Raw genomic sequence first — 11,760 nt, 5'->3', positions numbered from 1 at the left:
GGGGGTAGGTTTGCCGCCGACGCGGGGGGAGGCCGTTCAATGAGAAGGTGCTAGATATCATACTCACCAGTGTAGGGTAGAGAGCGGGTGTGGACACATTCTTGTCGTCCATGCGGTTCTGTCCGGCCTCCAGGACTGCCACCGAGATATTGGGATCCTCTGTCAATCGAGCGGCGACGACCAACCCGGCAGTACCGCCTCCAACGACCACATAGTCATATTTCCGGGAGATCAGTTCATCCACAGAACACAAGGCGTTGGACGTGCCATTAGTTTGGCCATTGACACCGTTGGGGACTGACATGTTGTTGGGGGTTTGTTGGATATGACTACCCGGTCTCGAGACAAAAGAGAGAGGGTATCTGTACCCCCAACCACTTTTCCGGAACCATCGTAAATAGATATACACGGTCGATGTGCAGATCGCCCTTGCTGTTCGGTTCAAGGAGGTACATTGTTGTCCTCAGTTCTCGGCTGGGATGTTTACGTGTGCTTCTTGGAACCCCCGCATTGCATTTCCCCGGACTTTGCCTGAACACAGCCCGAGGGCCGATCTGTTTGCGGGGGCGTGGAGATATACACACCTAGTACATGATGAGGTGATCGTGAGTAAGGTACAGATTGTGGACGAAAGGGGCTCCGGATACCAGATGCCATTGTACCGGGATAGACACATTCGGGGTGTGTGCCATATCTCTGTACAGTGTAAGTCAAAAAGGCCGATCTCGGCGGCTCGCCCCAGCCCCTGTTTGGGGGATTTCGAGATGCTCGAGTAACCGCCAGTGCCAACACTGTCGGGGGTTGAGTTGTCTTTAGCACTGAGAATGCTCGACTCTTGACAGACGAAAAAACCACGTAATTGTTTATTTGCAGTGGGCTCCGCTCACAATTTCCCATCACCTAAATAAGACCGTGGAGGGTGCCATATACCTGTAAATGAAAAGTGGTAACGGCGGTTGGCCCGAGCCCCACGGGGGTTTTTGCAAAGTGAGCTCCGCATTAGCATGTTACGGTCGATATTGTTGGTCTGCTCTAGTCCTCGTCCTGGACGATATGATGATATAGAATAGCTTGGTTCTCCTATGATTCAAAGAAGCGGGACTACCATTTCGGGGATGAACATAGTCAGCATGGATCCTCATCACTCCTGAAAACCGTACCCTGTTGATTATCCACATATAATAAGTATCCAACAAGACATCAGCACAGCTCACCTTATGCCATGTCATTGACCACAGAGATCACTGCATCCCAGCTGTACCGTGCTCGTTCAACCGGAGGCCAACCCGGCAAGGACGCTAGCAGCTGGTGCGAAGAATGTAGACCCGGTCAACGGTCTGGAAAAGTCGAGGATACGATCATGCAGCCCCGGCGGATCCCCAACAAACATGCGATTCAGCATCTTTTCAATCACCCAGAGCCGTCTTGAATAGCCGATGAAATAAGTCCCAAACTCTTTGGCTCCTGAATTGCCGAATGGCATATTGTCTCGCAGGATACTGTACTCGTTGCCGGCCTCATCTGCAATAGTAGTCAGGGTCTTATGTGCGGCTTGCCGGCCGTCCGGAGCATCATCGAGCTCAATGTTGTCCAATTTGGTACGCCCGATAACGGCTTCCTGTTGCTCCGTGGACAAGTTACGCCAGGCTTTCAGGTCGTGCACGTACTTCTGTACCACGATGTAGCTGCCTCCAACGGCGGTTTCTGAACCATCACTGACGTCTTGTTCTGTAACAAGGATCGAGTCGTCCACTGCGGAACCCGCAGGGTTAGCAGTGCCATCGACAAAACCCAAAAGGTCTCGGACGTCAAAATAGCGAAACCCTACGGTTTCGTCAACAACGGTGACTGTGTCGCTGAGCAGATCCATCAGCTGTCGCTCAAACTCGAAGCATAAGTCCCGACGATCTGCTCGAATGTGGAAGAGCAAATCTCCGGGCGTGCTAACGGCAGTGTGGACTTTGCCTTGGACTGTGGGAAAGTCGTGAAGCTCCCGGTCGAGCCAGGCCGTTGGTAACCTGATCCCAGGCCTCGCTGCCGATCCCGACGGTGCATGCAAAGGAAGCCTGGAGGTCGCGAATTGCAACGTTCTTGCTGAGATCGTCAAGTCCGGCCAGGGTGGATCGTACAGTCGATATGGCAGCTGCATCGTTTTTGTCGTTTATTGTCAGGACAAGAAATGTGGCTGATTGTGTCAGGGGAGCGTCGACGCGTTGAGGCTCAATGGGCACGCGGCTGCCCATTTTTGGCCGCATTGACAATTCGGCAGTTTGTACCATGGCGTTGTTTGGAGGAGGAAATTGGTGACGCCGTTCCGATGGACTCCCGGTGCTCTGTCGATTAGCTGTAGCCGGTGCTGATGACTGATACTCCCAGAATGTACGACAAGCCGGCTGTGGAAGCCCACTCCTGCTCCTGAGATAGTTGGATTGAGTAGAAGAGATTCCGTTGCGACACGATCCAAAGAGATTGTTAGCTCTTCTGAAGGGCTTCATTCCACATCTGTTGCCGCTCGAGGTGGCTGATTCAACGATACATCTATAGGTCGTAAATGGGGACGCCCGGTTCCTCTTGCTGACTTAGCACTCAATCCCCATTGCTCGGGTGGCTCATCAAGTTAGCTTCCCTTCCCGTTATGGCTTCGCAGTTCGACCCGCAAAATCAGTATACTTGCTCACAGTGTATGTCCTGCTTGTATGGGGAAGAAGTGTCGGTAAAGATTGCAGTTCTTGGTTAGGATTGTGATGATTGCTCCGGTCGAGACGCTGACGGCGTCTGGCACCACGACGTCTTCCTAACAATATATGCAAGACAGTGCCGCATAATCATTTATCCTGTCCATTAATCCGTGCCATAGATGAGAAGGTGGCGTGAGCTGAGTAAGACAGCTGCATGTTAGGAGAAGTGGCTTGTGTGTGCTGAGAATGCGGGTTGCGATGTAACAGCTGTGTCTCCCGTAGCTCTCACCGGCAGTGACAGGGATTCCAAGGCGGTCTCCAAATATACCAGGTAGCGACCAGGTAGCAATAAGATCGCGGTTAGTCTACCTCCTGCAAGCTTGATACGACAGAAGAGCCAAGATATTAGTAAAATCTCCGAGTCGCATACGTCCAAACATCAGTATCCTCTGACAAGCAGAAGGGATAGCCAACTAGCATGTAACTTCGCGGACTTGGATCGGATGCCGACGGCTACGCCAGCACTACTGAGCGTTTTCGTCAGTTCGGGTGACTTTGCGATCTCAAAAAGGCCGGGCGATGCAATACCCTGCCGTGTCTCGTGCAAACGACAACGAATTCAGAGATATATTGCAAATCTCCGGCGGGAGAAGCCCTGTATGTTCACCTTAGCATGACTATTGTCGACCACGATCAATTCTTGAAGTCCCCAATTTCGGCGACTCGACCGCTTCCCCGTGAGGATATCCCAGGAAGTCCAGCGTGACCCCCAGCCCAGAAGAGGTCAAGCACCATGTAATGTTGGGAGGGACAATAGGAGGTTATCTAGGCGGAGACATCCACTGGAGTTTCGTTTCTGGAGCGCGCCATTGCTGATGTAAGTATAACGGCATCTGAAGCTGCCAATGTGGTCGTTGTCTGCGCGGGAGGTCTCCCTTTGACGAAGTAGCAGCGACAATAAGGTACGGTCAAATGGTCCTGTTACGATGGTAGGTAGTAGTGTATGCGGACACATACTGGTAGATAGAGCGACAACCTCAGTGCAACACACAGTGTATAGCGTGGACTAATTCTGCTTGACATTAAAGCGGCACCGGAAGGAGCCCAAGACGCTCCCGCCGCAGTCTACAACGTTGTACAATGTACAATGTTAGTACTGCACGTGCTGCGCCGTAGCCAGCTTACTAAGCTAAGCACTGCAACGTAGAGCGGGGGTAACCAAAAATAGGCCCCAGGTGCAGTGCAGTGCTGAGATGCGTCCGCCAGGGGAACGTTACTCTCGAGATTGAGCACCTATCAATACCTAGGTAAAAATACAGGGGCAGTATGTGGAAGTCTCAACTTCAAGTTCGAGTTAGGAGGCGGGGCGCTATTCGTTGGAACTGTCCATTTGTTCTGTAGCAGTCGTCCTCACGGCTCAGCCTCAGCGTATCAAAGAAAGCGTGGCGGTTCTCGAACACTCGAAATTCTCCCATTCGTCAAAATCTGCTTCGTACGCAGAAATTTCCACAGTAAATATTTTCTTCAGCTTTGCCCTGCCACTTCCACCCATCTTATCATTATTGGATTGCATCCGCGCGTCGTCCTGATACTGAAAGATGGATGGAGCCAGTGGACACCGTCTCAGAGTCTCGCCGGACTCGATTCATCCGTTTGATGCAAATGGTCCGAACACAGAGTTGGACGTGGACGTTGCATAAAAAAACAATTGCATGTGTTACTCACATAGGCCTCTATTGGGCGACTCTCCCCTGGAATTTTCTCTGACACCGTTGTCTCACCTTGCATTTGTGGTGTTGTTTTCCATTCCCACTTTACTGCTGCAACACTAAGAGGAAGTAGACGCCCTGGTCTATAAGAGATCCTTTGATATATGTATCCCCTGATCAACTGTCCATTCCACCTCAGCCGCTGATCTTTTCTTCATTTATTCTTGACCGCCATATCACGATCTATCCACAATACTATTCCTCCATCTTCCCCAGGGGCTGTTCCTCCATCTTCCTCAGCAGCTCCAGTTGAAGCCTAGATTTCCTTTTGTCCGGGTCCTGAAGTGATTGTTCCTCGTACCATACTTATACAGCAACGCACCTTCTGGAACCATCGACCTCCTGTGCATCGATCTGGTGGGCGGACACGACTACCGAACAACATCAAAATTTTCCACCTCGCCTTTAACACTTTATTCAGCACACGCGTTACACGCGTGCGGCACTAGGCACGTCATCTTGTTTAACGGCTCGGACATTTATTATACTGTCCCATCGATTATAAACAGTCTCCAGTCTTTAACACTGATCAATTCAAAGAGCAAGCCTCCACCGAATTACCCTCCCCCACATACAGTCCTCTACACTCCGCACTATCCATATTTTGAGACAGTTCGAAAACATGTCCAGCTCACAACGGTTCTACGCCGACTACGAAAAGTCGATACAAGGCACAAATGAACGGTCCAAACCAAAGTCAACCAACACTTCCGCCACATCCTCTGCCGCATCTTCGCGGACGTCGTCGGCGGTCTCCCTCGAGCCCTCTGCACCAGTAGCTGAATGGTGTCATCAGCTTCACCAGATTCAAAATCGCCAATATGAATGGTGTCAGGGGTGCTATCCGAAAGTGTCAACATTGAAGGTTCCTTCTCAGAAGATTCTGCGGCAGCAAAGAACGAATCACGAACCAGGCCATGCATATCAATAGTTGCTTCACCTGGTCTTGCGTTCTGGCGGTCACTCTTAGCATGGCGTTGGTGGCGTTGTCCTTTCAAGAACGATTTCGGATTTCCGCTCCTCATGTGAGCGATGATATGATATAATAATACTTTGCACAACACAGACATTACGTCTAAGATGGATGGTCTCGATGCAAATATCAAATCAATATACATATTCAACCATCCACCCTCGAGACTTTTATCGGCACCAATAAATCCCCAATCAAGTATTTTTGGACACAATGTGTTCTGCATGCCGGCGACATTTACTCATCTGTTTACCGGCTTAATAATCGCGGGGCCTTCCTTGCCGCTGAAAAAGAATCTCGTCACGTGATCGATGCCAGCGTCTGGCCACGACGGTGTCGACCGGTACCGCGCTAGGCCGAAGACAGCCACTTCGCCAGAGTTGCTTTCTTCAGTCTCTCCACTACCACCGAAGTGGCATGGCGGCATATCGATTGCGTGCTCTACTCCCTCGCTGATTGTCTGGTTTCAGGATGCCCTACAACACAATTCAGCAAATGTCCACCGCAGCTCGAACCCCTGCACCGTTGCGTGCGCTGATGCCATCGTGGGCAGAGATGTTCCCACCGCAGGGTCTGTGCCGCACTGCAGGGCAGCAGAGAAAAAGATTTGTCGTTGCCATGCGGGAGTCGGCGCCGAGTGTCCTGTTTGCAATCACGTATATCAACCGGCGCAGTCCTAGCTTTGAGCATCCCTTCCACACTTGACCATATCTACCCACGAACTTCGTAGAGCCTGACGCAGTCTACAATCTTACAATCCACGTCAACCCTTTAACATAGCCTCCAAGATGAGTTCCGCTGAAGGACGTCCGGAGCCGTAAGTGATTGCATCTATCCTCGTCGCGCGGTCAACATTGGTCTCGAGCAATCCCGGCTGACATGCGCCGGTCTTCAGTCTCCGCCTCGGCTCTATCGCCCCTAACTTCAAGGCCGACACCACCAAAGGCCCTATCGATTTCCACGAGTTCATCGGTGACAACTGGGTCATCCTTTTCAGTAAGACGAATCTCCAAGAGCAGGGACAAGACGCAGGCTAACAAAGACTTCCTAAGGCCATCCTGAAGATTTCACTCCTGGTATGTGCGAGATTCCCTCTGGTATCTAGTCCTCGAGCCTAAGCAGGACATGGATACCGCAAAGTTGCCCTACTAGGCGAGTTCCCACTGACGAGCATTAGTGTGCACCACTGAACTTGGAGCTTTCGCCAAGTTGGAGCCTGAATTCGCGAAGCGAGGCGTCAAGTTGATTGGCCTTTCCGCCAACACCGTCGACAGCCACGGCGACTGGATCAAGGATATCGACGAGATCAGCGGCAGCCACCTGAACTTCCCCATTATCGGAGACAAAGACCGCAAGATCGCACTTGCGTACGACATGATTGACCACCAGGACGCCACCAACGTCGATTCGAAGGGCATTGCCTTCACTATCCGATCGGTCTTCATCATCGATCCCAAGAAGACCATCCGCACCATCCTTTCCTACCCAGCCTCGACTGGCCGTAACACCGCCGAGATCCTCCGGATCGTCGACTCGCTCCAGACTGGCGACAAGCACAAGGTCACTACGCCAATCAACTGGGTTCCTGGAGACGATGTCATTGTGCACCCCAGCGTTAAGACTGAGCAAGCCAAGGAGATTTGGCCAGAGCTGAAGATTGTCAAGCCATACCTGCGGTTGACACCTCTGCCAAAGGAGCAGACCAGTGCGGCTGTCTAAACGTGCCGCAGCATTTGAAATGGGTCCATGCCACAAGATTTGCTGCAGTTGAGCGGTTTTGAGATCGCCATGCGGGATTTCCCGCTGTTGCGCTTCTAATACTAGTATAGGATAGACGCAATGAAAGCCTTGTGGAAATCATTTCAGAACATCTGGGAACCAACGATAAGATGTCGTCCGAGAGCCACGAGTACACTTACTGTAGCGAGAAGACAAATTGAGCACACACCCAGGGCTGCTATCGACATGAGTGTCCGGTTTCGGTCACAGATATCGTAGTGCATATTGGTTCAAGCCACCGCTGCCCGCCGGCCTCCTGTCCACCGGATCTAACCAGCGCCATCCGGAGATGGACAAGTCAAGATCGCAGTGTCGTCGACCCTTGTACCCGGTCGGCAGGTAGCCGGGCTTCGCCGTTCAAAGGCGCTGCCACAACAGGGCAGAATGAGCAGCTGTGTCTGTGTGGAGCAGTTGCGGTAACACACCTGATGGTTCTTTGGACATACAAACTTGATAGATGTATAAAGTACTAACTACTACATGATACAACCGGGTTTGTTTTGTCGTTCACGTAGAACGCGGATTCTGCCAGATGCCGGCTTGGCATCGATCGGCGAGATCGATTCAGCTGTCGAGGACAAAACGCCAATGCAGTGCGGTGAGTGCTGCACCAACTACTGGCCTGCACACTCCATTGTCCACACACTGCATCGCCAATTCTCCTGCTGCCAGAGCGTGCGTGGTACAGCTTGGGAGTTCGTCCTTTTCATTCGTCTTGCTCGCAGATACTCGTCGCGAGCCTTGCTTCCATTTTGACTGACGTGCACTCGACAGCGGTTTCTCCAGACGCCCCTTAATCCTGACGCCCGCCAGAGTGACACGGGCCTTGATGACCACCCTTCACGTCGCAAGCGTGGTCCCGAGACAAATCCTTTGTCTACCGGTAAGTGGCTCTCTTTTCGTCCTGCATCATTGCGGTCCTCCTTTGACTGGTTGGCAACTCGGCTGCTTGCTGTTATCTCATTTGGCGAGTGCGAGCTCGTGTTCGTCCCTATGCGGTCGGACTGGGTCTGGGAAGGGCAACATCGTATCCAGCATACCATCTCTCCAGCGTTGTCCCAACTATTCTACTCAAACTGATTCTGTTACTTGCAACTTGCTTCTGTGTTGCTCTCACAATCTTGCTGTCGCTGCTTCTGGTCCCATGGATATTCAAAGCGGCTGAAGAACGCGGCCGTGCTGACCATGTTCCCCAGATTTCGACGTAACGGAGCTGTGGACAGGCAGAGACCGCCTCCTTGGGTCCAGCCTTCAAGATTCTTGACTTCACACCTTGACCCACCATCACCTGAGGAACAGAACTGGCCACCCACGCCGCCGTCTGCTACGGACAGTGACTCGAGATCCGTAGGCAGCGCCTTGACTCTCTGGCCGAATCCTTCGTCGCCCGTAGTAACTGGTTACAAGCCTCTCAGCACCAAGGGCCGGCATATCCCAATCGACATCTCCAAATACCAAGTTACCGAGTTGCCCGTTCATGACTATGCAGACGACTGCACTGGCAAATCGACCACGACAACACGACTGCCTCGTTATGTTCCCATAATAATTCCCGACTTCGCACAGCCATTCGCACACGAACTCCGGTCTGCCACGTCAGAGTCCGACATTAATACCTTACGTGCCTTGTCGACTCCTACAACACCCACCGCCAATACCGAGAACAGATACTCGAAGAGTTTGGATGCGGTCAACATAATTTCACTGACGGTGGAATCTGTAACCCACAAGTGTCCGACCCCGGCAATTTATGACCAAGGTTCAGTGATGAACAACAGTCAGGTGAGCCTCGTCGCGTCGGAGGCGAGCAGCGAGGCTCCAAATGGGACAGCGCAACCCGCCAATGCTGCGGGAGGAAATACCGGCTTAGGGCCGGGAGTCTCTCAGCAGGGCTCTGCACCAACGAATCTGTCAGGGCTCGTTTGTAATGTGCACAGGACGACTGGAGATGAGCCGCCTGCTTTGGTGGGAGCCACCACGACAGTTCTTGGGGACAAGCTGTACGTCTTTGGAGGCCGGATACACTCGAGGACCAAACCTCAATTGACGTCTGATCTATATGAATTGGATCTCATCCGGCGGCACTGGGTCAAAGTCGACGCTGTGGGTGATATTCCTCCTCCTCGGTATTTTCACAGCGTTTGCGCTCTGGGCGACTCAAAATTGGTCTGTTATGGGGGCATGTCGCCTGCCGCGCACAACAGAAATGCCGGCTCTACTGAACCCCAGCCCGAGGTGGTGGTGATGTCTGACGTTCATGTTTTCGATGTTCCCACACGCAAGTGGACGCTGATAGCCACTGCGGAGCATCCCCAAGGACGGTATGCACACTGCGCTGCGATTCTTCCGTCATCTGCAGTCTTCACCTCTGCCAGCGCACCTCTATCTGCCATTCATCACAACCCCTCGTCCGGCGATCCTCACTCAGGCACGCTAGGTGTGCATCTCGATGGCACCGGCGGAGCCGAAATGATTGTGGTAGGAGGGCAAGACAGCAACAACAATTACATTGAGCAAATTAGCGTGTTCAACCTACGGAGCTTGAAGTGGACTAATACCACCGCCTGGGACCGTAAATGCGGGGCTTACAAGAGCATGGTGGCCCCGTTGACCGGTCTATCAGCCGAAAACATTGGACGCGGAGTACCTCTTCAAGAGCCGAGAGGCAGTTCGCGCGAGGGGACGTCGATGTTGATCTACTCAAACTATAATTTCTTGGATGTCAAACTGGAGTTGCAGATTCGATTGCCCGATGGCTCCCTGATAGAGAAGCCCATGACCGGGCCAGTCTCCCCTCCCGGATTGCGATTTCCCAACGGCGGCATCATCGACGGACATTTTGTGGTCAGCGGGACATATCTTACTTCTTCGAAACACGAGTATGCACTGTGGGCATTAGATCTCAAGACACTCACATGGGCTCGAATTGATACCAACGGATCGATATTTTCCCAGGGGAGCTGGAACCGAGGGATTTTATGGAACCGGCGAAATACATTTGTGATTCTCGGGCATCGAAAGCGGAGCTTGGTGGACGACTACAACCACCGCCGGATCAACTTCAGCCATGTGTGCATGGTCGAACTAGAGGCGTTTGGCCTGTACGACAACCCACGCCGAGTTGCTCCTACATCTTCGTACGTATCCGTGTCGGCCACCGCGGTCCCATTGTCTCTTCAATCCAGCTTGCCCACCCAAACCGCCGGCGGACGTCCATTCAACGCCATGGCGGAACAACTGGGCCAAGCGGCTCTGAGCATGAGCGAGCTGGCAGATATGGAGATCGTAGCATTGGGAGGAGAGAAGATACCGTGCAACTCTTTTATTCTTTCGCGACGTTGGGGGCCCTTTTTCAACCAGCTTCTCGCGGAGTCTGCTTCGACACAAGAGAACGCGAGCATGTCGGACGCGGCGACGCTAAGGCCCACCCACAATGCTCGATCGCAAGCCAATCCCAACCGCAATTCTTCAATCACCATCACCCCGAACCACGCGACGAACGGCTACGGACCACCGCCGTCCGGGTCGTCTTCTGTGGCCGGGACAGACGGGTTCCTGGATCCGCAGCGATCATTAAGTCGATCGACTAACCGAACATTGGTGGAGCTTCCCAACACTACATCGGTGCCGGCGTCCAGCCGTCCACGGTCATTGTATCTGCCTCACATGGCCGCGACTATTCAGTTACTATTGCATTTCTTTTACACCTCTTCCCTGCCGCCCGTTGGGTCGGCATTGTGCACGCCGCATACGCTATGCTCGCTGCTCCAAATGGCTCGACCGTACCAGATTGACGGACTGCTCGAGGCGACGGTTGAGCGGCTGCACGAAGTTCTGGATGGTCGAAATTCGGCCGCCGTGTTCAATGCGGCGGCCATGGCAGCGGGTGGCGGACGAGGCCTGACAGGTGCTGCTGCGGGCGGCATGCTGGCTACATCTATGCCGCTCAGCCGCCGGCGCGAGAGTCAGGCCACCACCATTGCCCCGGAGACTGTTGCTGGCAGGATGGCCGGGCTGAAGCTGGCTACGAGCTACGAAGAACAACAACCAAATCGCAGAAAGAGCCACGGCAAGGCCAGCTCGATCGACTCTACTTCGACGGCTACTTCGGCGTCGACGTCGACTGATGTGTCTCATCCGCCCACGGACAACGAAACCTCGACGCAAGAAAACCATGGCGATCGGGCTTCCGGTGCTGGTGGTGCTGATGGTAGGGGATCACAGCAACAGCAACAGCAACAGCGGGAAATATGGACCGGAGATATTAGTTCTGTTATTGGACTGCAGAAACGAGGTCTCAGGGGACTCATGGAGGGTCGTCGGCTGAGAGAGCGCGCCAATACCGGCGGCGCTGGTGCTGCTGCAACAACAAGTACTGGAGTTGGAATTGGGATGGGGATCGGGATTGGTGCTGGAGGCGAATAAATATAAGAAATGCAGCGAGTCAAGACGAAACAGTAAAATCCGTCTTCTTCAGTCCAGCCTTGTGAGATGTGAGCGTCGAGCGAATAGTCCATTGCGTATTATAGACAAATGCGTACCTAGCTTAAACATGGAAGGA

General features: G+C 52.9%; 4 protein-coding genes across 4 annotated transcripts in view; 2 read left to right on the top strand and 2 right to left on the bottom strand.

The window, feature by feature from the left end:
* The window catches only part of HMPREF1120_00552 (aryl-alcohol dehydrogenase), a gene marked incomplete at both ends in the record, with an annotated part of 2,212 nt that extends 1,908 nt beyond the window's left edge, over window positions 1-304 (bottom strand). The window contains one exon of the mRNA XM_009154551.1: window positions 68-304. Within this exon, the coding sequence (XP_009152799.1) occupies window positions 68-304 (237 nt within the window). The remainder of the gene's footprint in view (window positions 1-67) is intronic.
* A 966-nt stretch (window positions 305-1,270) lies between these two features.
* HMPREF1120_00551 (iron-dependent peroxidase) lies at window positions 1,271-2,149 on the bottom strand (the record flags this gene model as incomplete). Its single annotated transcript, XM_009154550.1, has 1 exon — window positions 1,271-2,149. The coding sequence occupies one exon, from the start codon at window positions 2,147-2,149 to the stop codon at window positions 1,271-1,273; it is 879 nt and encodes a 292-aa protein (XP_009152798.1).
* A 4,059-nt stretch (window positions 2,150-6,208) lies between these two features.
* Window positions 6,209-7,139, top strand: HMPREF1120_00550 (peroxidase; the record flags this gene model as incomplete). Its single annotated transcript, XM_009154549.1, has 4 exons — window positions 6,209-6,237; window positions 6,316-6,416; window positions 6,473-6,496; window positions 6,598-7,139. 4 exons carry the CDS (start codon window positions 6,209-6,211, stop codon window positions 7,137-7,139), a joined length of 696 nt encoding a protein of 231 aa, XP_009152797.1.
* A 1,827-nt stretch (window positions 7,140-8,966) lies between these two features.
* HMPREF1120_00549 (uncharacterized protein) lies at window positions 8,967-11,624 on the top strand (the record flags this gene model as incomplete). Its single annotated transcript, XM_009154548.1, has 1 exon — window positions 8,967-11,624. The coding sequence occupies one exon, from the start codon at window positions 8,967-8,969 to the stop codon at window positions 11,622-11,624; it is 2,658 nt and encodes an 885-aa protein (XP_009152796.1).
* Between the last annotated feature and the right edge of the window lie 136 nt (window positions 11,625-11,760).

The sequence above is a fragment of the Exophiala dermatitidis genome (genome assembly GCF_000230625.1).
Source record: "Exophiala dermatitidis NIH/UT8656 unplaced genomic scaffold supercont1.1, whole genome shotgun sequence".
Classification (NCBI taxonomy): Eukaryota; Fungi; Ascomycota; class Eurotiomycetes; order Chaetothyriales; family Herpotrichiellaceae; genus Exophiala; species Exophiala dermatitidis.
Note: the sequence above shows the minus strand (reverse complement) of the source record. Positions and strands in the feature narration are given on the sequence as shown.